This window comes from Nelumbo nucifera, chromosome 1 (assembly GCF_055504915.1).
Source record: "Nelumbo nucifera cultivar China Antique chromosome 1, China Antique-T2T, whole genome shotgun sequence".
NCBI classification, from domain to species: Eukaryota; Viridiplantae; Streptophyta; class Magnoliopsida; order Proteales; family Nelumbonaceae; genus Nelumbo; species Nelumbo nucifera.
In genome coordinates this window covers 70,941,739-70,967,331 of record NC_142649.1, presented here as the reverse complement: position 1 = coordinate 70,967,331, position 25,593 = coordinate 70,941,739, and the positions used below count along the sequence as shown (strand labels likewise).

At 38.2% G+C, this 25,593-nt stretch overlaps 1 protein-coding gene across 6 annotated transcripts; it reads left to right on the top strand.

Moving 5' to 3' along the window:
• The first annotated feature begins 13,408 nt into the window (after nt 1-13,408).
• LOC104612794 (putative beta-1,3-galactosyltransferase 2) lies at nt 13,409-21,887 on the top strand. 6 transcript variants are annotated; one of them, XM_088902925.1, is made up of 11 exons: nt 13,409-13,931; nt 14,984-15,080; nt 15,271-15,302; nt 15,447-15,658; nt 15,761-15,824; nt 17,360-17,432; nt 17,945-18,065; nt 18,684-18,771; nt 18,869-18,994; nt 19,150-19,259; nt 21,394-21,887. In XM_088902925.1, exons 1-11 carry the CDS (start codon nt 13,819-13,821, stop codon nt 21,540-21,542), a joined length of 1,185 nt encoding a protein of 394 aa, XP_088759051.1. In that variant the 5' UTR covers nt 13,409-13,818; the 3' UTR covers nt 21,543-21,887. The 6 variants fall into 6 exon arrangements, with proteins under 6 accessions (XP_088759051.1, XP_088759047.1, XP_088759048.1 ...); XM_088902921.1 differs by having other exon boundaries at nt 15,271-15,332; XM_088902922.1 differs by having other exon boundaries at nt 15,268-15,302.
• The last annotated feature ends 3,706 nt before the right edge of the window (nt 21,888-25,593 follow it).

The window sequence follows — 25,593 nt, the reverse complement described above, 5'->3', positions numbered from 1 at the left end:
TATTTCCTTGGACCTTGGAGATAGATGGGCAAAACTGAAAAGTTACACCTAACCCCTAGACTCGATGATGATACTGCACTAGGTGTCAGATTGACCTATCTTTGATATGCCAATCAGTGAGATTCTTAGAGGGGGTCAAAACCTAGGTATGTTGGGATAGTCTAAGAATTCATCTGAGTGGGTGATCATAGTGACAGGATCAGCCCATTTGTCAGACAAAGTGAATAATTGGGCATGCACTCTCTCTGATGGAAACATAATTCCCGAGATCCATGTGATTAGAGAGTGTAGCACTGTTCCTTGCAACCGAGGGAGAGATCCTCTCTTGTCAGGCAATGTTTGATCATTATGGGTTGAGAGGTTGAGTGTAAGACCATTGAGGGTAATACCTGATGGGCTAATCTAGCATCTGCCCATAGTCCTTGGGTTTTCATATGGTGACTGGACCTAAGGACCATTTAGTGTAAATGTTGGGCCCATTAAGAGCCCATGGTAATGGACTCAGGGGTTCACTATCTCCTACAGTGAATTCAGCCAGGCCTTGTAACAAATGCTGGGCTGAAACCATGTGGCTGATGTGTAGATCGATGTAAGGGTCCCACGCTATACAAAGAAAGCCAACTAGGCAGCAGGTAAAGGTGTAAATGAGCACATAGCTTTAATGGGCCTAAAGCCCAATTCGAACAAGGCTTAAATTGGTTAATTAAAAGGAGGCAATAATTGATTTATAATCTAATTAGGATTATCTGAAAGGATAAGATAAGTCTTATCCATTTAAGAGTCCTGATCCAAATATAATATTTGGATCAAGAAATTCTCTCCTAATTAGATTAGGAGGCTGATCCAAAGAAGACTATAAATAGGGGGCGAATTCCTCAGTCTTACACACAACAATTTGCAAAATTCTCCCCTTGTTCTTACTATCTCTACCTAGTTTGATTTCCACCTGTGGAACTGATCAAGAAGAGTTCTTGATATTGTTTCTTGGCTGAAGAAACAATCTGAAGTCGTACTCACCAGCCCTTTACTCCATTCTTACTGAAGAGTCGTCCTATTGATCCTGCTTCACTACACACTACTGATCCTGCTTCATTGGGAGTTACTGTTACTTCGTTTCAGGTCCCTCTCCTCCCTTTGGTTTTAGATCTGGTCTGGTTTTATTTCGAGAATGATCATTAAAAATGCAATTTTCTAGAATAGGGAATGCGATTCCCAGACGGGAGAGAGAGAAATTTTTGAAAATTTTCCCAACCTTCCTATAGGGTTTGGCCATCCATATGATAGATCTCTCATCCCTTCAGTGGTATCAGAGCCATGGTTTGATTCTTGGTTTGTAATTAATTTTATTATTTTTTTAATTTTAGATGGAATGTATAGGAATTCGAATCTGATGTAATATTAATAGAAAAATTAGGTTTTTTATTTTATTTCATTTGAAGACGAAGTTAAAAGCGCAAAGGAGAGAATTTTGCAGATTCAGGCTTAGCGATTTGCGATTTGAAGTTTTGGAAACTGCAAACTGCGAACTGACTTTTGTTTTGCAGGAAGTAGCCTTATGAACAACCCTCTTATTGATTCTTGATTGTCATGTATCAGTTTCTTTATTTTTAGATCATGTTTCTTGAATTGGATCTTGGATTAAACATCAAACCCTAGACCCATTCGAACTAGACTGGACCAAACTGGTTGGACTGAATCTGTGGTTCAATGGGGGTTTTTCTCAGCCCTAAAATTTCCTATGTGGGTCGAGGAGTTGATGGTTAATTGCAAGATGGAATTCGACCCACATCTATAAAACCCAGTTTTGGATTGTTAAAACTGCTTTAACCGAATTCAGCATAAATGCTATATGGGCCGAACTGCCCTTTGCAGTTCAGCCCATATACCTAGATAATGTTATTTGATAATATTATGGGATTTAAATGGGCTGAAAGTTTTTTAAATTTAATTATGGGTTTTACAGTTATTTAATTGATTGGATCAATTATGGATTCCATGCATGCGATGTATGTGATGTGATGTGCTGCATACATGGGCCATAAGTGCTTGGCCCATGTTAATTTGATAGTGGCTTTTTCGAACACTATGGCTGAATGCATATCATTTCCATGGTGCCCTTAAGATCATTGGATGATATCCCTTTCTTAGTGGGGCCCACTTCAGTTTCTCACCAAGAGGAACACCCCAAAACCCTAGCCGTTTTGGGCCCACTTTGAATCTGGCTTTATGAAAGCCAGTGGGAACCACTTTGGTTTGACCTAAATTAGATATAGGGGGTTTTAATTCCCTCCATTAAATATTAGTGCATGTGATAGGGAATTTCATATGATGAATTCTCTAAAGGCCTTCCATCATTAGTATGAAGGTTGGTTGTATTGGTGGGTGGAGATGCACCATAAAATTGGGCTATCCATCTGCTAATGCAGTTGGATGGATTGCTTCCTGAGATGATAGGGGTGTCATAGACCGATGTAGGAGGGGCCCATCCTAAAATGAAAGACTCTCTCACGGTACCTTGGCGTTCACGAACATGACGGGTGAGCTCTTACTGGATAGAAAGGTTTAACCTAAAATGGCTATGAACATTGTCTGATAGAAGCCAAAGGGAAAGCTCATAACATGAGTGGATGAGATCTTTCATAGAAGGTGGTGGGGTATTACAGCTGAAACAGTTGGCTCCATGCACTCCAAGTGGTTTTCCACATTTCTAGAGACACAACTGTCTCCATCACTGAGATTGGAGGGAATCTCAAAGATGCCCAAAATGAAAATGGAACATAGATTAAAAACCCTTCCTATGTGATGACATGAATCAATTAGTTTGTAGACTAATAATCTACCTTGCCTTTTATCAGAAATGGCAAACGGACAATTTGCCAAGCTGTTAGACAATAACAAACTTAAAGGCCCAAATTATGTTGATTGGTACCGTAACCTTATGCTGGTATTAACATCCGAGAAATTGAACAAGGTTGCTAAGAACCCTGCACCGGATCGTCCGGGTGATAGGGCTTCTGAGGCACGTAGGAAGGAATATCAAGAATGGGAAGATAAGAATTCTCTTGCATGGTGCTACATCATAGCCTCCCTCGATAATCCGATACAGAGACAATTCGATCAGAATGAAGTGTCCAAGAATTTCCTGGATAGTCTGAGGACAATGTATGAAGAGCAGAATCGTTTTACTCGTCAGAAGGTCTTGAAGCTGCTCATGACTGCAAAAATGACCAAGAGCCAGATGGTTCATGACCATTGTCTCAAGATGATGGGTTACATTAATGAACTAGAGGCACTCGGGTCAGGGCTAGATCATGTTACCAAGGTTGATGCCATCCTAAATTCCTTGCTTCCTTCCTTCAATCAGTTTATCATGAATTACAACATGAATAAGCTAAATGTTAGCCTTTAGGAACTCAATAATATGTTGCAAAGGGCTGAAGAACTGATCAAGAAGGATAAACCGATAACCATGCTTGTTGAAGGTGGCAATTCGGGTAAAAAGAAGAGGAGGGCATAGAAAAAGCTTTAGAAGAAGACAAACAAACCGAAAAAGAAAAAGAAGGACAAAGCGTCAAATGTCTGTCACTTTTGCAAACAGACCGACCACTGGAAGAGGAATCATCCTCAATATCATAGAAACCAATTTGTTGGTCACTTCTGCTTCCTGGTGTATTGTCTCCGGGGCTTCAACTCATGTGTGTAAATCACTACAGGGGTTCAAGATAAGTAAAAGACTGAGTGATGGAGAAGTGACACTCTACTTGGGGACTTTTGCAATAGTTGTAGGTACAACTATAGGAACTGTAGAACTAGTTTTCGGAGAATGAACAATTGTACTTAAAGATTGTCTTTTCGTACCTAATTTAAGAAGAAATTTGATTTCTGTCTCAAAATTGTGTTTGGATGGTTATTCTATCTTATTTAGTAATGTGATTACTATTAAATGGAATAACAAATTCCTCTCATACGGAGAACTTGAGAATGGTCTCTATGTTCTCCATCATTCTCTAGAAACCAACATTACCAAAACTACGTCGGAAATAATCCCAAAGAAGAGGACTTGTGATACAATTAATCCCACGTGCCTGTGGCATTACCAACTTGGCCACAATAATATAGATCGTATCACAAGGTTGGTAAATGATGGTTCTTTGGATTTTCTAACTGTAGAAGATCTTCCAACCTATGAACCTTGCCTTTAGGGTATGATGACGAAGCGGCCATTTAACAGTAAGCCTAAAAGATCTACAAGCACACTTGACCTTATACATACTGATATATGTGGTCTCCTGAATGTTAGGACACGTAATCAACACATTTATTTTATAACCTTTAGCGGAGATTATTCTCGGTAAGGTTACGTATACCTAATAAGACATAAGTCTGAATCCTTTGAAAAGTTCATGGAGTTCAGACAAGAAGTTGAGAAATAGTTAGGGAGAGAAATTAAAGCCTTTCGATCAGATCGAGGTGGTGAGTATCTCTTTGACGAATTCAGAGACTACTTAAAGGACAATGGGATAGTATCACAATTAGCCCCTCCTGCTACACCACAATTAAATAGTGTCAGAAAGGAGGAACCGAACCCTATTGGATATGGTCCGATCACTTCTCGTCCACTCAGAATTACCTACATTCTTTTGGGGATACACATTAGAGACTGCGATCTACGTGTTGAACCAGGTTCCAACCAAATCCATTATGAAGACTTCGTATGATCTTTGGACCGGTAAGAAACCAAGTGTGAGACACTTGATGATTTGGGGTTGTCCAACACATGTTAAAAGAACTAGTACTGACAAATTGGAATCCAAGACCAACCATTGCCTATTTTTAGGTTACCCCAATGGCTTTGTAGGTTACTTGTTCTATGATCCGAAAGAACAAAAGGTGTTTTGCAGTCGAAATGCCTGTTTCTTAAAAGAAGATTACATCTTGGAGAATCTTAAAAAAGAAGTTGTTATTCATGAGGAGAGCCCAGGAGTAGTGGGAAATGTCCCACAAGCTCCAGATGCTTAACCTAGAAGGTCTACCCGGGTATCCAAGCCTCTAGATCGTTATGGCTATGACCAAGAAAGTTACTTGGTGGAAGCCACGATAAGTGAGGAGGATCTCATGACTTATGCGGAAGCTATGTTGGACATAGATCCCCTGAAGTGGATAGATGTCATGGAAGACGAGATGGACTCAATGGAAACCAACAAGGTCTGGACTCTTGTAGACCCATCCTCTAGAGTGAAAGCAATTGGTTGTAAGTGGATTTACAAGAGGAAGAAGAACCCATATGATAACGTTGAGACCTATAAAGCTCGTCTTGTGGCGAAAGGGTACACTCAGAAAGAGGGAACCGACTAGGAGGAAACATTTTCGCCGGTGGCTTTGCTGAAGTCTATTAGGATCTTGCTAACTGTAGTAGCATACCATAACTACGAGATTTGACAAATGGATGTCAAAATCGCGTTCCTTAATGGAGATCTTAATGAAGATATCTACATGCAGCAACCACAAGGATTCATTGTTGCAAGTCAGGAACACATGGTATGCAAACTTAACCGATTCATTTATGGATTGAAGCAGGCTTCTAGGAGTTGGAACATCCAGTTTGACTCTATTGTCAAATAGTTTGACTTTGAGAAAAATTCAGAAGAATCCTATGTTTATAGGAAAACCAGTGGAGATAAGGTTACATTCTTGGTTCTGTATGTAGATGACATTCTACTCATTGGGAATGATGTATGAATGTTAACTACAGTGAAAGTATGGCTTTCACAGCATTCTCCATGAAAGATCTTGGAGAAGTCACCTATATCTTGAGACTTCGACTCTATAGAGATAGATCGAAGAGGATAATAGGATTATCGCAATCTACTTACATTGACAAAATAGTCAAGAGATATAGTATGGAGAACTCTAATAAAGGAAATGTTCCTTTCGGGCACAGAGTCACTCTCTCTAAGGGCATGTCTCCCAAGACTCCTGAGGAGATTGAGGGCATGAAGGAAATTCCCTATGCCTCAGCCGTAGGGAGCATCATGTATGCCATGCTGTGCACTTATCCTGACATTGCTCAAGCAGTGAGTGTGGTAAGTAGATACCAGTTTAACCCAAGATAGGAACACTGAACAATTGTGAAAAGCATACTGAAATACATTCAAAGGACAAAAGAGTTTTGTCTAGTATTCGGTGGTAGTTCACTACAGATCCATGGGTATATTGATGTCGATTTTCAGTCAGATCCAAATGATATAAAGTCTACATCTGGGTACATCTTTACGATGGGGGCCTATGCAATTAGCTGGAAAAGCAGCAAACATGGTTCCACTGCAGATTCCACGACCGAAGCCGAATACATTGCCGCAAGTGAAGCTACTAAAGAAGCCATCTGGATGAAGAAGTTCATTTAGGAATTAGGAGTAGTTTTGTTCAACACATCACCCTTTGCACTATTGTGTGACAACACTGGATCTACGGGAGATTGATGTTAAAAGGTGGCATCAGTGGAGAATGTGGCAAACCCATTGACTAAGCCACTGAAACAGAAAGTGTTTGAGAAACATGTGGAAAGTATGGGACTTCGACTTGTACCCGATTGGACCTAAGTGCAAGTGGGAGCTGTTAGATAGTTATGCCCTTAGCTCTAATCATATTGATGTATATTTTGACATTTATTGTAAATGAATAAAAGTATATAATTGATTCATGTCATTGTGGTGTGTTTCTGTGTAATACCCTTAAATTTGGGAGATCTAGGGAGATCTGGGGAGATTTATCCTCCAAGGCTAACACTGATGTGCCGCCAAGATGGTTGGGGTGGCTTGTCTCAGCTGCCAAGGTGAGACCTGAGGTACATGGAGTGTGAGTTTTTCTTAAAACCCTGAACTAGACCAAAATTCCAGTATTGCTCTAGACCTTGGAGATAGATGAGCAAAACTGGAAAGTTACACCTGACCCCTAGACTCGATTATACTACTACACAAGGTGTCAGATTGGGATGTCTTTGATATGCCAATCAGTGAGATCCTTAGAGGGGGTCAAAACTTGGGTATGTTGGGACAATCCAAGAAATCATCTGAGTGGGTGATCATAGTGATAGGATCAGCCCCTTTGTCGGACAAAGTGAATGATCGGGGATGCACTGTCTCTGATGGAAACCTAAATTGCTGGTAGTTGATTTCAAACGTTGAGATTTGTTTTTGCAAAATATATTTATATAGAGATATACATATATATATATATATATATTATGGTTTCAAAATGTTTGCAAAAGGTTTTAATTCCCGGGATCTATGTGACCATTTAGTGTAAATGTTGGGCCTATTAAGAGCCCATGGTGATGGACTCATGTGTTCATTGTCTCTTACAGTGAATTTGGCTAGGCCTTGTAACAAAGGCTGGGCTGAACCCATGTGGCTGATGTGTAGATCGATGTAAGGGTCTCACGCCATACAAAGAGAGCCAAATGGGCAGCAGGTTAAAGGTGTAAATGATCACATAGGCTTAATGGGCCTAAAGCCCAATTCGAACTGGGCTTAAATTGGTTAATTAAAAGTAGGCAAAAACTGATTTATAATCTGATTAGGATTAGCTGAAAGGATAAGATGTCTTATCCATTTAAGAGTCCGGATCCAAATATTAGATTTGGATCAAGAAACTCTCTCCTAATTAGATTAGGAGGCTGATCCAAAGAAGACTATAAATAGGGGGCGAATTCCTCAGTTTTACACACAACAATTTGCAAAATTCTCTCATTGTTCTTCCTATCCCTACCTAGTTTGATCTCCCCCTATGGAACTGATCAAGAAGAGTTCTTGATATTGTTTCTTGGCTGAAGAAACAATCTGAAGTCATGCTCACTAGCCCTTTACTCCATTCTTGTTGAAGAATTCGGTTGTTGTTGATGAGCCATCTTGCTGATCCTACTTCACTACACACTGTGTCATCTTTAGTGGAAGCGGGTTTTGGTTTTCTCCTTGGGCGTGAACACCTTCATTGGGAGTTATTGTTACTTTGTTTCAAGTATATCCCTCTCCTCCCTTTGGTTTTAGATCTGGTTCGGTTTTATTTCAAAAATGATCATTAAAAATGCAGTTTTCTAAAATAGGGAGTGTGATTCCCAGACAAGAGAGAGATAAAATTTTGAAATTTCGCCAACCTTCCTGTAGGGTTCGGCCATCCATATGCTGGATCTCTCATCCCTTCAGCAAATGTATGAAAATCGTATAAAAAAGTTTAATAATTTAAAAAATTAGATTGTCTTTTAGGATAATAAAAAAACCATGAAATTTAGAAATATTTTGGGAAATATTTCAAAAACTGTAATCTAATAGATCTTACCTAAGTTTCTGAAATTTTGTTTCTCTTAAATCAGAATTGTATTTACTGAGACCCTACCATCAGACTAGTGGTGTCAATTGGACTGGATTTGGTTCAATCCTATCTAGTTCAATGTGAGTCCATTACAAATGGATCATGTCGAATCCATTCCAAAGAATGTTTTGAACCGGTCCAGTTTAATATCTGGACTGTCCAATTTATTCAAATTTGTTTCAATTTTGGTTGGTTCTAACCCAAATCTGATAATTGACACCTATATTCTTATCTTTTATCAATAGACCAGATATTGGCTCAATCCAACCAAATTCAATATAAATTCATTAAATCCGTCCTGGTCAAATTCAATATGCCTTATTGATCCATCCAATCTATCCAAATTGACTTTGGTTTGGATGGGGTTCAATCCAAAAGCAGTCCATCAGAACCCACCTCTAGATGGGCTTTATGAAGGACATGGTCCATGCGAAAAGAATAGCATGACCAACCAATTAATTCTTACACCGCCTGCAGTGGATGGGAGAAGTTTCCTTGAGCTAGGGGCGATCATGGGCCGGGCCCGGGCTGAAATGATCACCTCCGCCTTGAGCCTTAGCCCGTAAATTGTAAGGTGCAATAATCTCGCGACAGTAGTTGATCTCTTGCATAAACCCATTTGAATGTGGGCTCCAAAACCAGTTACGAGACGTCGGTGTGGAAAGGCACAAGTTAACGGCAACACTTTGATAAATGATAAACAGTACTGAATCTGGATTCCGATCCAGCAAACGTCCTGACGTTTAAGCAAGCATTGATGAAAACTAGACAACATAGTTTTTATCTCTTTCTTGACAGTAAAAGAAAAGCAATCATACATGCATAAGCAATGGGCATCTCTCTGTCTCTGTATCCTTTTTGACGGAAAAAGAGCCTTATCATTATTATTAATATTGTAACAATTAGTACATGACTGATGAATGATAACAAGAGATGATGCATGAGACCATTTAAAGTTGAAAGTTGCAAAGCGAAATGTGTCGTGCAATGGCAGCTTTAATTTGGATGGTTAGGGAGAGAAGTGAGAAGAAGCGGATTAAATGCATGACAGACAAAAACACTCCTACTACTACCACAAGCAAGTATTGCAAGTAGCAACGCATCCTATTCCTAATGAATTAATACAGCAACCACACTTCCATGCTTTCTTTGACCTTGGTTAATTACCTTTCACAGTCTTCCCTAAAATTAAAATATATTGAGGGAAGGAAATTTGATGTTTTATTTCTATATATTTATTTTATGTTACGCATAGATGCATGCATGTGTGTTTTCACTTTTCAGTTAGTTATTAGTTATAAGCCAACAACCGAGGCCATCCCTCTCATTATTATTTCTCCCTCCCCCTCTGCTGGCGCCTGACGGGTTGGGTAGCTTGGAAGGAATGGTCAGGGCTATATATGGTACTCTACAGCTCTACATGCTGAACATCCTGCCATAGTTTTGCAGCAAATTTTTACTTCTGCAATTGCTAGCCTTTCCCTTTCTTAGTCCATAGCAGATTAAAAATATGAGAAAAGAAAGCTAGAGTTCCAGTATACAATTGCAAATGGACCAGGGCCTAAAGATAGCAGGTTAATTGGGTCCTACAGAAGACTAGAGGGAAAAGGGAAAACATAAATAAATGTGATACTCCAACCCAAGTCCATGCACAAATAAAGGGTGGATTGCCCCTCGTATCTCTGACTCTACCAGAAACCCTCTCTCACAAAAGAGTTGCTGCATCTGTACTCCAAGTCTCTTGACCCCTACTTAATTGTATTTCAGAAATTTCTGAACACAAATACAATCCCTCCACGGGAGAATACGTACGGAAGTAGGGTAATTTACATGGGACGCAACAGTACCATAAATACGGCGGTATGATTAAATCCAATGCTGTGAGATAGTAATTGGGCACATTCTGCTTTTAATGAAATGAACTTGGTGCATTGGTCACATAGCACCACTTTTATGATGATAATTTATTACTTATTGTTTATTGATTAGGGATATGTGTCCCTGCCTAGATGTAGCTCCATTTGGCTCATGAATACTGATTTTTTAACCACAAAAAAATAAAGAAATTTGAAGGAGGCATGTATACGGTGTTCATACTCTCAATAAATATTGCTGTGTTTGTGCTTTGAATTCCAGTTATGAACTTGCTTTATGACTAGAAAGATTTGAAGACAAAATTTCCTAGTGGTATGTGGGGGAAGAAGCCAGGCTGAGGGATTGGATTAGCATTCATATGGGAGTTATGATACATCCTATTTCACAGATATATGGGATTTGTAGTCCAGTCTATTGCTTAGGTGGGACATGCGGGTAGGGGTGGATTTGAGTCGAGCTGAGCTGAATAGTATCAGGCTTGAGTTTGAGCCAAAACCTTGAGCTCAAACTCGGTTCGGCTCGAGCTCGATTTTGAGAAAAAAATATTTTATAAAAATAGAAATTATATATAATTTTTTTATTTTATATTTAAAAAATTAAGAATTATAATGTTTTTATTATATATATATATATATATATATTCAAGCCGAGCTCTAACCGGCTCCAACTCGACTCATTTAATAATCGAGTCACTGAATTAGGCTTGAGCTCGGTTGAAACCGAGCCAAACCGAACCAAATTCAAACAATTCATAAAAAACTCGGCTCGTTGCTACCCCTACTTGCGGTATATCAGTACTCAAGTCATTTGGACTTGTTGTAGCCTGGAATCATAAGTGAGAATTGCCGGACATTGGATTCGTTTCAAGGGTTTTGCAGGATTCACAAAACCTGTTTCATTCTCAGTTTTTTTTGTGGAGCTGACTCAATTTGGGGCAAGGCTCTAAATATCAATTTGGGTGTATTAAGAGCAAGGTTTTGGTGAAAAGAGGTGATGAACACTGTGATTGTAGTCACTGCTATTTTAATGAATTATTTCTCCTTTGATATCTGTCAATGAGTCAAATCACATAATTTTTATATGTACTTAAGGCTCTATTTGGAAGGAGCCTTGATATAAATATGTAGAATGCAAAACCTTTTATTTTTGTATTATTTTGTATATATTATACTGTATATATTTGTATTTTTACTCTTTCCAAACTGAACCTAAATTGATTTATTTTATATTTTCATTTTACGTTCTTTATTTATCAAGCGTTTTTTGGATCCATTAAGATCTGTACTTTAAACCCTTCACAGTTAAATATGTTCAGTTTGAAAACAAAGATAGATGAGGTTTTAAATATGTTCTATACATTATGTTTCCTCTCGTGCAGCAGACATACAAACTTCGATAAACATCGATTGGTGTTATCTAATCATATTGTTAAACGACGTATGGCGCAGCAGCAATCTTAAGAAATACTCATCACCCTTTTATTAATTCCGTTGTTTTCTCTTTCTTATTCACTCCACACCAGACGACGATGACGATGATGTTATCATGTTATTGGTTTCAGAGCTAGTCGGAACACCAACTCTCTCTCTCTCTCTTCAAATTTCAAACTTTGACACGTGGACAGTTATGATAAGACAAAATAAATAAAAAAACAACCTCATGAGCTAAGTTATTGTCTCCTGAGAGAATCACAAGCAAGGGCATATCATAATGACACGTGTCAGATTTGGATGAAATGTGGGACCTACTTTTGCAGTCTCTGACAGAATCCACGTGAGAGAAGACGGAGTCGGGTAACCCTATCATATGCATGTTATATATGATATGATATGATAACCACGTGCTGAGAGAGTTATTGCCAGATCTCAGCACGTGCTGAGAGAGGATATCATACCTTTCCGGTGAGTTGCAAAACACTCTTTCATTAATTGCAACTGAAAAAGAGTGCAATTGAATAAAAATAGAAAGTACAATTTACACGTGGCAAAGGATTATAGGCTCAATACAGGGGAGGGTGGCCCTTGAACGCGTGCCATCTGTAGTACTTGTTGTCTTCTAGTAAGAGATTGATGTTTATTCCTTCCCGTCAAAGATGAAAGATCAACGAAAAGAAATTGTTGAGTGATGTTCCCCCTGCATGTCGCCACGTGTACAACATTCTCTCCGTAGATGTGGTTTATCGGATTGGACAATCTGGCAACCTGCTCCTGAAAAAGGGGAAAGCCCAGAGTGGAAAGAAAAAAATGGTCAGGTTTGATTTGTGATGGAACATGGGGAGAAAGAGAAAGATGGAAGAAAGTTTTTTGTTGGTTGACCATAAAAGCAAGACTTGAGAATTTATCAAATGACTTAAAAGCCCCTGACATTCGTAGTGAGTAATGACCCGGTCGACCCCATTAACCCCCAAAGCGGTCCAATTGTATTCGAACCTTCTCTGCCGAACCAGACCTGACCCACAACAGCAGGTGAGTGTGTCAGACCAATTTGGGTCGAGGTTGACAAGTGCCAACCAAACCTTTGGACCCCATTAATTATTATTAACCAGGCTAAGGCTGAGATGTGTGGATTGAAAAAAAAAAGCTGTCAATGGATTGAATTAATTAACCCATTGGTTTATATAAATTCCAAAAACAGGATCTGAGTAGTTAAAGCTAGAACCATAGCTATTGAAGAGAAGAAGATCAAAAATCAAAATCATCAAATGGTTCTTGTTATGACTTCTTTTAATTTGTTAGTTAGTGTTTGGTACTTCCCCACTTAATACTCTTTCTCACATTTTCTACTTTCCTTCATTCTTCAACGTCAAATGCGCAGTTTCCAATAATATTAATAAATCCGATGAAGTGATGGAGAAAGGGCGTTAAATAAAGAGACATTCAACTCACCTTAACTACTTCATCAACTAACGCCAATGTCCTCCTCTTTTTAGAAGGGCTCGTTTGGATTCATTCTATTCCCTTGTTTTTGCTTACTTGGGGTCTTTGCAGTTGCAGCATGCTCATGAGATCGACCGCTGACCATGCATGTAATATCCATATCTTGCAAATTGCTTTTGTATTTTAATTTCCGACTTTCAACGGTGGAAGGGTATTTATGTCATTTGAAACCGTCACACTGAATCACTGCGGCATAAAGACAGAGGGAGGTTTGTTAAAAAAAAAGGACTGTTCGGTAATTTGATTTATAAGCTGGGCAGTTGGTGGGTCTTCTCGCTTCTACGATTCCCGGGCTGCGGAGAGAGAGAGATAGAGAGAGAGAGAGAGAGGCAGAGACAGAGAGACACAAACAAAAGCAAAGTAAAAAATAAAGAGAGATAATTAGAAAACAACAGAGCTCTTTCTCAGTGTCTCTCTCTCTGTTCTGATCTCTCTGTAGTCTGTACCTCTCTGCTGATTAAGATTTCGATTTCCGGAGCTCCCTGTAAAGTTGATCTTGTTCCGATATTCTGCGGACAAAGTTATTCGAATCTGTTTCTCTGTTTTCTATCGAAGTCTCCTCTGGATTCGAAATGGGTTTCTCTTTAAAAGGAGGTTTGTTGGTTGGATAAGAGAAGAAAAGCAGCAGAAGAAGAACAAAATGTCTTGGAAGAGCAAAGGAGGAGAGCTGCCACCAAGGAGCTTTGTGTCCAGGAAATGGACTATTTTTCTTTGTATCGCCTGCTTTTGCGCCGGAATGCTCTTCACTAACAGGTACTTCTTTGTGCTATTTTCTTTTTTGTTGTCTTAAAATTTCAAATTTCATTTTCCATGGGTTTTTACTTCGGGGTTTGGATTGGTCGGCTAAACTTATGCATTTCTTTTGCGAAGCGAGTGGCAATTATTTTTCTTTCCTCCTCGAGTTAGGAGGCCTTTGAGTAGAATCTCCTCCTCTTTTATTTCAAACTCTTCCTCTTTATTACACTTTCCTTTGGTGGCCGGGGGGAATTACATGTTTTGATTTTGTTGGGTTATTAGTGCTTATTTTGTAGTTTCGATATATCTGAGAATCAAAACTTTCTATGGTGGTTTAGAGTGGTCTCAGTTGGGTTTCATAGGTTCATTGAATTTCTATTTCTGAACTTCTTTAATTTCCTTCACTCTCCCTATTCTTTGAGAAGTTTCCTCATTTGGATGTAAATGTTGGGGTAGATCTGAGTTAAAACTTGAGGTTTCCATCCAATTTTATAGAACTCTATTTGGGCTTTGGAGCGGGTAATGATTTTCATGTCTGGTAGTTGCTATTACTTCTTTAGCTTCTATATTATAGTTACAGATTATTCAAATTCAATCGCTTTAAACATATTTCGATTGAAAATTCAGTTCCAGATTCTAACAAAGAAGTTTCTAAATATTTATCACCTGGGTAGATCCACGTACCTGATGAATCGCTTATATCTTTTTCGTCCTCTATCCTTCCTCCCCCGCACCCCCACCCAAAACCCAAAGTAACAAAATCTGGGTAGCGCAGCCGCCTGAAAGGCTGAAACATAATATTTATTTCGCCATATTTTGTTTATCTCTAGCATTAATGAGCGGCAGTCCTTTTTATTATAACTGTTGTTTATCTCTAGCCTTCATATCTTGCTTGTCTCTCTTTAAACTTAACGTATTTACTTAAACCGTATCATACTTCATATTATTAAAAATTGAACTGTATTTTGATTTTCTTAAACCCAAAACCATTTGGCCATTAGTATGAAACTATATCTTAGCGTCTGCTGTATGTGTACATATCATATTAATTGTTTTTTCTGTGGTAACAGAATGTTGACAGTACCTGAAACTAAAGATTTAACAAGGATAAATGGAATGGAAGATGAAAAGCTAAAACTAGTGTCAGAGGGTTGTGATTCAAGATTTGTGAGTCTCTTTTTTCTGCTGCTCCGTTTAAATTTGACCTCACTTTGGAAAAAGATGTAACAAAGTGGTCATATATCCTGAGATAACTACTTAAAAAAATTATGTTTTCAAGTTCCAATTTTTTCTTTGTTCTATTTCTCTCAATTAGAGGCTTATTGTGTTATGCATCCATTTTCTTTTTCACCAGAAGGAGGTAAAACATGAATCCAAGGACATTCTAGGGGAAGTTTCAAAGACTCATCATGCAATACAGTAAGCTAATATTTGATGATTTAGATGAATTACGCTTATGTATTGTACCCTAAAACATTTATACTGATCTAAATGCAACCAAATAATTGTAATGGTAACTGGAATGATCTGCAGAACTCTGGACAAGACAATATCAAATTTAGAGATGGAATTAGCTGCTGCAAGGGCTGCACATGAATCCATACTCAATGGTTCTCCTATATCAGAGAATCTAAAGGTCACTGAATCAACAGTGAAAAGAAGATATTTGATGGTAATAGGAATTAATACTGCTTTCAGCAGCCGTAAACGAAGAGATTCAGTTCGTGCCACTTGGATGCCACAAGGTTTATGGAAAGATATGATGTTATGCTTTACATTTTGGTTTCTTCAATTAAACCTTCCTTTGCTTGCTTGAATATGATTTTTATAAAAAATACTGAAAACAGGTGAGAAGAGAAAGAAGCTTGAGGAAGAGAAAGGCATCATCATTCGCTTTGTTATTGGTCACAGGTGAGAGATTAAATTTCTCCTAAAGCCTGTCTCAGTTATGAAAACAATTTTCTCATGTTTGAACCCCTCTGTGACAGCAACTTTTTACATCAACTGATATCAGAATATAATATCTCATGTTTGAGTCTCATTGGAGCTCCTCATTTCTTGTGTAACATTAATTCTAGTGCCTTCTACCTTCTTCATGTCCTCTTAGTCCTTTTTTTACCTTTTAACTATATTGGTGTTTCTACAAATAGCGAACTTTCCTGTAGTTTCTTTAATCTATCACATTGGAGCCAAGGTGTACCCTTCATCTATTTGAGCTATCATGAATTTGTGCTTTGTATGCATGCATTCATTTCTATCTTTTTACCTCGTAGTCTTTGTTAGGCATTCAAGTTCAACATCATCATTCTATATTCATTCTTTTTGTTTATCTGTTTATGATGATTGCCAACACTCTGTCTCATTAATTTAGCATTGAATCGTGAGTCAACTTACCTAACTTGACCTGTTGAATTTTGAAGTTCTAAGATGTGAGTTGAAAGCTTCTGTCTATTTCCCAACTGTCAGAAGCAGTTGATACTTTAATAGACTTGCTCAATCTAGTGAACTTCGCCATGTATGAAGAGAATCAGAAATTAGTGCCTGGATATTGTATGGTGCCATTGATGCTGAAGATGATACTTTGTTATTGAATGTATGTTATGGGTCAAGTTACCATCAATTATACTTTGTTATTTAATGAACATCCCCAAAAAAATGCGCCAATATGTTTCTTATGTTGGTCCAAATAGAAATTTTGGATAGTTATAGACAGTGATGATTTTTTATTTTTTATTTTTTGATAAGCTCCTAGAGTTACTTTGAAAACCGACTCAATCGCTTTAGCATCTATCCAATTTTTCTCATGACTTGCCAAAGGCATGGTAGACAATAAAATATTAGGTGACCTGCAATGATAGATTCAAAGAAGAAGAAATAAACATAGACTACCTAAAATTTTCAATTGTTTTTAATGTCATTAGATGGCTAATTGATTATGCTTTAAGCATTTTATGGCAATTTCTGCAGAAGTTGTCTTGAAAGACCACAACTCTCTCAAATGTCTGACAGAATGTTGAGTGTGTGTGTATGTATGTATTTATAAGTATATATGTAATATATAAATATATTATAGGTCGGACTGGGCAGTGCTGGGCTTGCAAGCCGGGCTAGAAATGATTACTCCAAATCCTTGAACCAAAATCCCATCAATCTCATGGAGGGAAAAGCTCGAGGAGTTTGGGTTGTAATTATTCTTATGATGTTTATGAGCATTTTGGTCTTTTGTTTCTCTCATATCAATGTTAAGCCTCTGACATTCTTACTGCCTTTTCTCATATGTGTATCTGTTGCTCTTGTAATGTTTTAATATTGCTTGTGATGATCCTTTTCTATAGACATTATTAGTAATGAGGATAATAAACTAATATTTGGTGTTCGAGAAATCTTTTTTTTTTTTTTGTTAAGGCGAGAAATCTATTTTAATTGAATGAATTTTCTATCACTAGTGCCACATCTGGTGGAATTTTGGATAAAGCTATTGAAGCAGAGGATAGAAAGCATGGAGACTTCCTGAGGCTGGTAATACTTTCTTATCATTTCTCCTTTTATTCTGAGGGTGCATTGGGTACCCAATTACCTAGATACCCCGTCCCTGATTAGCACCATCTGTGTCCATGAACATTGTGCCAAACTCTGTCTTGCTGGGTGGGTACCCAATCAAAATATGAATCATGGATGTTATAGAAGGGAAGCAATTAAACCCACTTTCCCCTCTACTTTTAACTGTATGCATGTAAGAAAATTTTAGGTTTTAGTTTACCTTCAGAAATTGCTAATTTTCATATACCTGATTGGTACTTATTATTTGGCTGTTTGGGTCTGCAATCAGCTTTGCCATGCCTCAACCTGACAAGACACGGTGATGCATCTGGGTCTAGGTGTGCTTGAGACTTGATCTGGACCTGACCTGTAGACGCCCTAAGACTTATTTTTTTGGTGTACTCGCACAATTTGGTCTTTTACTATTGACCTGAAAATGATGTCAAGTGGTCATGAGTCATGACTTGTTTGTGTTAATACCATATCCACAGGAGCATGTTGAAGGGTACCTTGAGTTGTCTGCTAAGACAAAGACATATTTTACTACTGCTGTTGCTTTGTGGGATGCGGATTTCTATGTCAAAGTTGATGATGATGTCCATGTAAATATAGGTAATAAGAAATTTTGACTCTGCTCTATCCCCTATCTTGTTGCTCTAGTAACCTAAGTCTTATCTTTTTTCTACTATATTAATAAAGATTATACTAACAATATAGGATTTCAACTGGATTATCGTACCCTTGATTTGGTTCCAAGAAAAGAATCGGACATTATGGGTGATCCTAGCCATACTTTTTTTTTTTTTGTTTCTGCTTTGAATAGTAGACAATAAGAAAAAGAAAAAAGAAAAGATGACTGGACATCCTGATTGAGGAGGACAATCATTGGGGATCATCATCATTATCTATTGGACAAAGTACTCTATTTTCTCCGTAGTTTTTAAGTACAAAATATCGTATTGTAACTTGCAATGTGGCTGCCAAGTGCAGAAATGTGCATTTTCGAAAAATGTTCCCCATTTTAGACAAAAATTAAAGCACATTATATTTTCTACACACACACCTCTCTTTCTTTCTCTCATTATATTCTTCACTTTGTTTACAAAATTACCATTTTTTCTAGAGAAATCTAACTTATGTAGTGAAGATGAATTGGTCATGTAAAAATCAGCATCTTTGCAGTGATTGTCCTTTGTCGCACTGACTTCATCAGTTTCTAAATTGCTGCAGCAACACTTGGAACGACTTTAGCTAGACACAGGTCAAAGCCCCGGGTGTATATTGGATGCATGAAATCTGGTCCTGTCCTTGCTCAAAAGTAAGCAAATGCATCTCAAAATTATCCAAGGACTACAATAAACTGTTTGGTGAGAAATTGCTACTCAGTTCCTAATTTTGCCCTTGTCATTGAATAGGGGAGTGAGATACCATGAACCTGAGTATTGGAAATTTGGGGAGGAGGGAAATAAGTATTTTCGACATGCTACCGGTCAGCTGTATGCTATTTCGAAAGATTTGGCCACTTATATGTCGATAAACCAGTAAGGGCTGAACTTTATTCTTTTGTACCCTTTTCTTTATTCTACAGAATCAGATCTTATCAGCAAGCTTTATATCCATTTAAACCTAAAGAATTTCGAACCCATCCAACTTCATGTACAATGATAACTATATATGCATCAAATGACAACTGCAGGCATGTGCTCCACAAGTATGCTAATGAAGATGTTTCATTGGGAGCTTGGTTTATTGGCTTAGATGTTGAGCACATTGATGATCGGAGATTATGTTGTGGTACACCACCCGGTGAGTATTTGGTTTTTATGATATTTAATAATTGCTATGTCCTGCTGTTGTAATTTGGTGGTAGTAGTTGTTTCTAGAAATCATTGTTTTGATCAGTTAAAGGAAACAAGTTTTGAAATCTGAAACCTGACCTGTATGGGTGGTATCATGCCAATAGCATAATAGTTGATATATCAAGGGTTAAGGTTTTGTCATTCCGGAATTCTGACATTTTCACAGTTTTGATGGTGACCGAGATGGAACATATTTAGATTTTTTTAAGTACTCCTTTTCATTCCAAAACAGAGATAAGTAGGAGAAAACTTAGGCAACTGAATGAGATAGGATTGAGAAAGAGAAAAAAATAGGAATAACAAGAAAATGAATCACGCAAAACAAAAGAAGAAAAAAGAAGCTTTTGAAATACTATTTTCTCTGAAATTTAAAACTGAATCCAGAATTTCATTGAAAATTTGGATAACTTTTGGGTTTAGAGCCAGTTCAGTACTCATCATGTATACATGCTTGTATCAAGGATCAGTTAATATAGGATATTTGTATTGAAACAAAGATGGTCTTCTATTATTTTTTTTTTTATTTTCTTGGAAGATCAGAAAGACGGAAAACTTCATGGCATAAATAAGCCTATAAAACGAATAAATCTGATCAATCATATTGATTTTTGACTTGCCCATCCCATTAAGAAAGAAAAGGGGGTGGGGACTGGGGAATTTGTTAAATGTGTTTAATATTTAAAGTTAAGCCAGTGCTACTGGGTAACTGAGGTTTTCTCAAGTTAGCAAGCAAACAAGAGAGCTTATCAAAGAATTTTAAATGAAATTGTAATACAAAAAGTTGCGATTGTATGTTTTATCATGATATCATTTTCCAAACTTACGTCTTTGCTAATAAGACTGATGCAGACATCAAAATACCAAAAACTTTTTGGGAGAAGTACAAATCAGCCCACATCAGAATTCTCTAGCCCCAAAGTACAGGGGTAATGCATCCTGACCGTGAATTGATGCCAAATTCACGGGCAGGATGTGGTTTATAGGGACAGAGGGTTAGTAGTAGGGGGGGCTGGAATTCAGAATTCTGCATCGTGTGGTTTTGTACTCCGAAACTTTTGCTGGCTCTGATCTGCCTGATTTGACATGTGGGTTTAATCAAGTCAGAGTAATAATGGTAGTTAGTATTTTTATGCGGAGAAATAAGGATATACACTATGCAGAATTCTGAATTCCAGCCCCCCCTTACTACTAGCTTTCTCCCCCTATAAACCACATCCTGCCCGTGAATTTGGCATCAATTCACGGTCAGATGCATTCCCCCTGTACTTTGGTGCTATAAAATTCTGATCTGGGCTGATTGGTCATTCTCCCTGTTTTTATGTCTATACTGTGTAAAATGTGTGTTTGTATGTCTGCTACCTCTTGTAACATGTAAATTTCTTTTTAGTTGTTTCTAGTGTATTATTATAGGTACAGAAAATAACTTTGTAGTATATTTATTACTTCAATGGTTATGAGAACTTTTTGAAATATACTAATATTGATATTCTCTACAGGCATGCCTTCTTTACGAGTAAATTACTGGAATTTATATCTAATTGTGTACTTTTTCTTTATGCAAATCAAAATCCACTAATATTGTAAGAATATATTTTGTGTAGCCATTGTAACATAAATATACTTTATTAGGTCTTTTCTCCCTTCCAAAATCTAATCTTTATCTCCTAGCAACCCCCCCCCCCCTCTCCCCCACCACCACACACACACACACAGATCCAAACTGGTGTTTCTTATTTCTCTCTTCCCCGCAGGTAGACTGGGCTAAACCGAATCTCCTGTAGCCTCTTCTTGCTAAGGCCCAAGAACTTGGTTCCTAGGTTTTCTGAACATTGGCCTAGACCCACTTAATTTTAGCTTTCAAAGTTCTTGCTCTGATAGTAATGATCACCTACCATTGTGATATATGTGCCATGGCCCTTGTGGGATGTTTCTCATCAACTGAACCGCCGATTGAACAAATGTTTGATTGATGTATAGCTACAATCTACCAAGCCACATAATGGAAAAGAAATTTTTGGTTCAGTAATCATCTATCAGCACATATATGGCAAACAAGTTGATGATGTGACTTCTTACCGCAGATTGTGAATGGAAGGCTCAGGCAGGTAATGTATGTGTTGCTTCGTTTGACTGGAGTTGCAGTGGAATCTGCAAATCTGCTGAGAGGATCAAAGAGGTTCATCAGCGGTGTGGTGAAGGTGAAAATGCACTATGGAGTGCAGTCTTTTGAGAGGCAGCTGGATTTCTTCCAAACTCAGGAAGGGCAGGCTTGAGAAGGAAAGAAAAATAGAAGATCGATGGTGTGAGCTACATTCTTCTGGTTTATGTATGTGTACAGGGAATATATATAATATCAAAAAGTAGAATTATAGTGAAAAAGATAGGTGTTGCTGCTAGGGGCCCTTTTTCATTTTAGTAGAGGCTGACTCCTATAGCAGCGAAAGGTAAGAGGCAGTCGTCACCCATTCTTTAAATGCTCGGAGAGCCATTTTGTAACTTGCTCTGCCAATGGCTACTAAGCTCCATAATAAGTGCCAATCTTTGGGTCAGCTTTTGCTGCCTTTTGTTTCATAAATAGTGGATCCTGTCTTGGGCTTTGATGGGGTTCTTGCATCTTTTCATAATTGCAACCAGGAAGGTGATGGACACGCTCACTTTTGATTACTTTTCTTTAGCTTGAAGTTTTCATGGAGTCAAGTTATGTTTAATGACTCGTTTGACTCACCTAGGCTCGTCACCTAGGATGAGTTTTTATAGTGTGGCATGGCATGCATCTTTTTCTTAGTATGTTGAAAAAAAAAGAAAAGAGGGAATTCAAAGAAATTGACATTGACAGGGGATTTCGAGAGACAAATGTACTGGTTCTAACTTCTAACAATGACTTTACTATGCATTGAGAACATCATCCATATTTATACGTTATTATTGGAGGGAGATGTTCCAATGCATGGCGAGATGTGCATGTGAGGTCGGTGTGAGGATCGCTGTGTGAGGAGCATATCCCAATTCGCTTTTAACATGAATCATCTCAGACGAACGTGGAAACTGGTAACAAACATTCCCACATCCTACAATTGATGTAAGCTGATTTCATTTAGCCGGATTTCAAATCCTTGTATGTGCCATGTGGGAGAACTGATATCCATTGGGTCTTTAACGAAAACAAGATTTGTAAGCAGGACTGTGCCAGTCATCCGAACCTAGTCCAAGTCCAAGGGATACCAATTACCAATGGGCTGGTTGTGAGTTAAGATCTGTGCCCCACAAGGGGGCGTCCCACAACGTCCCACAGCACATTTCTGCCGTATATTTCGAACATCTCCTGATGATAGACTAAAATTGATGATATCATCATCAGGAGATGTTTTCAATACATAGCGGGAATATGCTGTGGGACGTTGTGGGGCACCCCTTCTGGGGTGCAGATGTGAACTCGCTGGTTGTAGCTAAAACCGCATGGTGTATTATTATGCTGTAAAAAGTAACGTAGTACTCACTCAAACGACTCAAACCACTAGAGCTACAAATTGTCCATGTAACGTTTACCTTACTTTCCCTTTCAAACATTCTTTATTCAGGTAATAACAACAGAGGGTCATTTCTTCACCACCTTCCTGTTTCCCTCTCAAACATTCTCTCTCTCTCTCTCTGCACGTTCCTCTCATAAAAGTTTCCTGTTTCCCTCTCAAACATTCGTAGGGCTCAAGTGAGCATCATCCACACTTCTATGTTCTCAGGCTTCGGCTTCCCCATCTTAATTGATTGGGTTGATTCGGTTCTTCTTTGTCTTACCTTTGATTTACAGAGTTTTCAGCAATTTTAAGATTCCTTATACTCCTTCAAAGGAAGCCAGGAAAAGGATTAAGTGATCATGTAGATGGGTAGACCACTTCTGTGCGTTTTTTTCTTGGTAGTTGCTTGTTACTTGCATTCTATAGAGAAAATGGTTGACCAGCTTTTGGTCCCCACTTGTTCATATTGTTTTCCTTTGATTATAGTGCGGTTAGAATACTCTTTTCAGTTGTTTCTAGTGATAGGGGCATTCCTATCATTGTACCACTTTTTATTATAGGCCTATTTTAAATAGCACTTGGGGCGGTAGACCAAGCCTTACTAAACCCCCTTTTTTCTCTTCTATTCTCTCTTCCTCCTCCCTTCTTCCTTTTTCTTCTTTTCATCTTTGTTTTCTTCTTTTTGCTGTTTACTAAGCAGGTATGAACCTCCTTGGTTTCAAACAACTTGGTATCATAGCAGGCCTAAAACTAGTTAGGGCTCTCATGTAGGTGTAGTCCAGCCGATTACATGAGAGTATTTCTAGGGTTGGAAGTTTCAGCTTGTTTCGTTTAATTCCTAAAGGTCATTGGAGATTGAAGAAGGTGCCCAAGGTTCAGAATACTTGGAGAACTGTCCAGTGACTAGGAAGAATCAGAGAAAACGAGTTGGTTTGTGATTTAGAGCTTAAATCAGAGATTGGGAGTGGTACCCAGTATTTTCTGGGTTGTTTTTCATACTTTTTTGGACTGTCAGGCGTCTGAAATTTTTCTGGAATTAGTACATTTGTTCGGCTGTTCCCTTGGACTGTTTTAGGGTTTCTTTATGGACTCTTCTTCTGGGTTGTATTGTTTTGACAGTGTTGGTCACCTCTATTGCCCACCATGTGTTCGTAAAAAGGCCCCTGAATCTTTTTTATTTACTTTGGGTGTTATTGGACAGTACTTGGAATTTTTTTGTTCGGAAAAGGAGTTTGGACAGTGATGTACTTTCCATTTAGTGAATATCCTTTGTTCATTTCAGCATGGAAATGGCTGGAAATAAGAACAAACCAAATGGAAAAGGACTTGTAGGAGTTGGAAACTCTATTAACAATAGTTCATTTCAGATTACTACAGTCAAGTTTGATGGAACAAATTATTTGAAATGGGCCCAATCAACCGTGATGGCCATTGGAGGGAGGGGAAAGCTAGGGTATGTGATGGGAGACACAAAGAAACCAACACGGGAGGACCCTTCCCTTGCTAAAGGGGTCCAAGAAAATTATTTGGTTATGACATGGTTATGCAACTCCATGCAACCTCATATTTGTAGAAACTATCTTTGGGCAAAGACAACTAATGAGATTTGGGGGGATTCCATTTTTACTGTCATTTATCTCATTAACATGATTCCTTCACGAGTCTTGGACATGAAAGCTCTTTTTAACTTGTTGTATCCTGATAAGGAGCAATTTTTTGTTCTTCCCAAAACTTTTGGTTGTACTTGTTTTGTCTAAATCCTTGGGCCTATTCGTTCAAAATTTGACCCTAAGGCTGCCAAATGTATCTTCCTAAGGTATGCATAATATCAAAAGGAGTATTGTTGTTATGACCCTGTCTCAAGAACCAGATTTGTATATATGGATGCCACATTTTTTGAAGATGTCCCCTGTTACTCTAGTGTTTCACCTCAGGGGGAGAGTAGTGAGCAGGTTGTGTTTGCTCAAGATGTTCCTTTGCCTATTCCTACAAGTGGAGGGGAGTTGTCAAAAGTGTAAAAAATTAAGGGTGTTTCACAGAAGATGGTGGTAGCAAGTCGATTGCAATAATGATTAGTTCAGGCCAATGCCTATCTCTTCTATGGCACCATATTCAAGTATTGTCTCCTCCTTACCCACTCCTACTATTGATGACCCATTTCCACTATTGAGTATCAACCATCCTTAGATGACCTTGACCTCTTGATTGCAGTACGTAAGGGGAAGTGTCAATGTACTTCATCTTCTATCCGTTGTATCTCCCATTTTCCTTTCTTATGATCATCTTTCATCATCATATAAGTCTTTTTTAGTCTCTATTACTGCCATTCCTATTCCTAGAACAGTACAAGAGGCCCTTGTTGTCCCTGAGTGGAAGGAAGCAATGAAGGTTGAGATGGATGCCCTTGTAAAAAATGATACTTGGGAACTGGTTGATCAACCAAGAGAGAAGAAGTCCGTTGAGTGTATGTGAATATTCACAGTGAAGTATAATGTTGATGGTACAGTTGAAAGATATAAAGCTAGACTGGTGGCTAAGGGATACACTCAAACTTATGTTATTGATTACTTAGAAACCTTTGCACTAGTTGCAAAAATGAACACCATTAGGGCTTTACTGTCTCTTACTACTAACTTTTGTTGGTCTCTGTTTCAGATTGATGTTAAGAATGCATTTCTAAATAGTGACTTGCAGGAGGAGTTGTATATGGAATTACCTCCTAGTTTTTATGATGTAGAGATTGGTAGGAAAGTTTGTAAGTTAAAAAAA

Coding starts and splice junctions, on each gene's coding strand:
- LOC104612794 (XM_010280370.3), top strand. CDS start 13,819: ATGTCTTGGAAGAGCAAAGGAGGAGAGCTGCCACCAAGGAGCTTTGTG. Junction 18,066..18,683: donor TGATGTCCATGTAAATATAG/GTAATAAGAAAT, acceptor AAATTGCTGCAG/CAACACTTGGAACGACTTTA. Junction 18,772..18,868: donor GGTCCTGTCCTTGCTCAAAA/GTAAGCAAATGC, acceptor GTCATTGAATAG/GGGAGTGAGATACCATGAAC.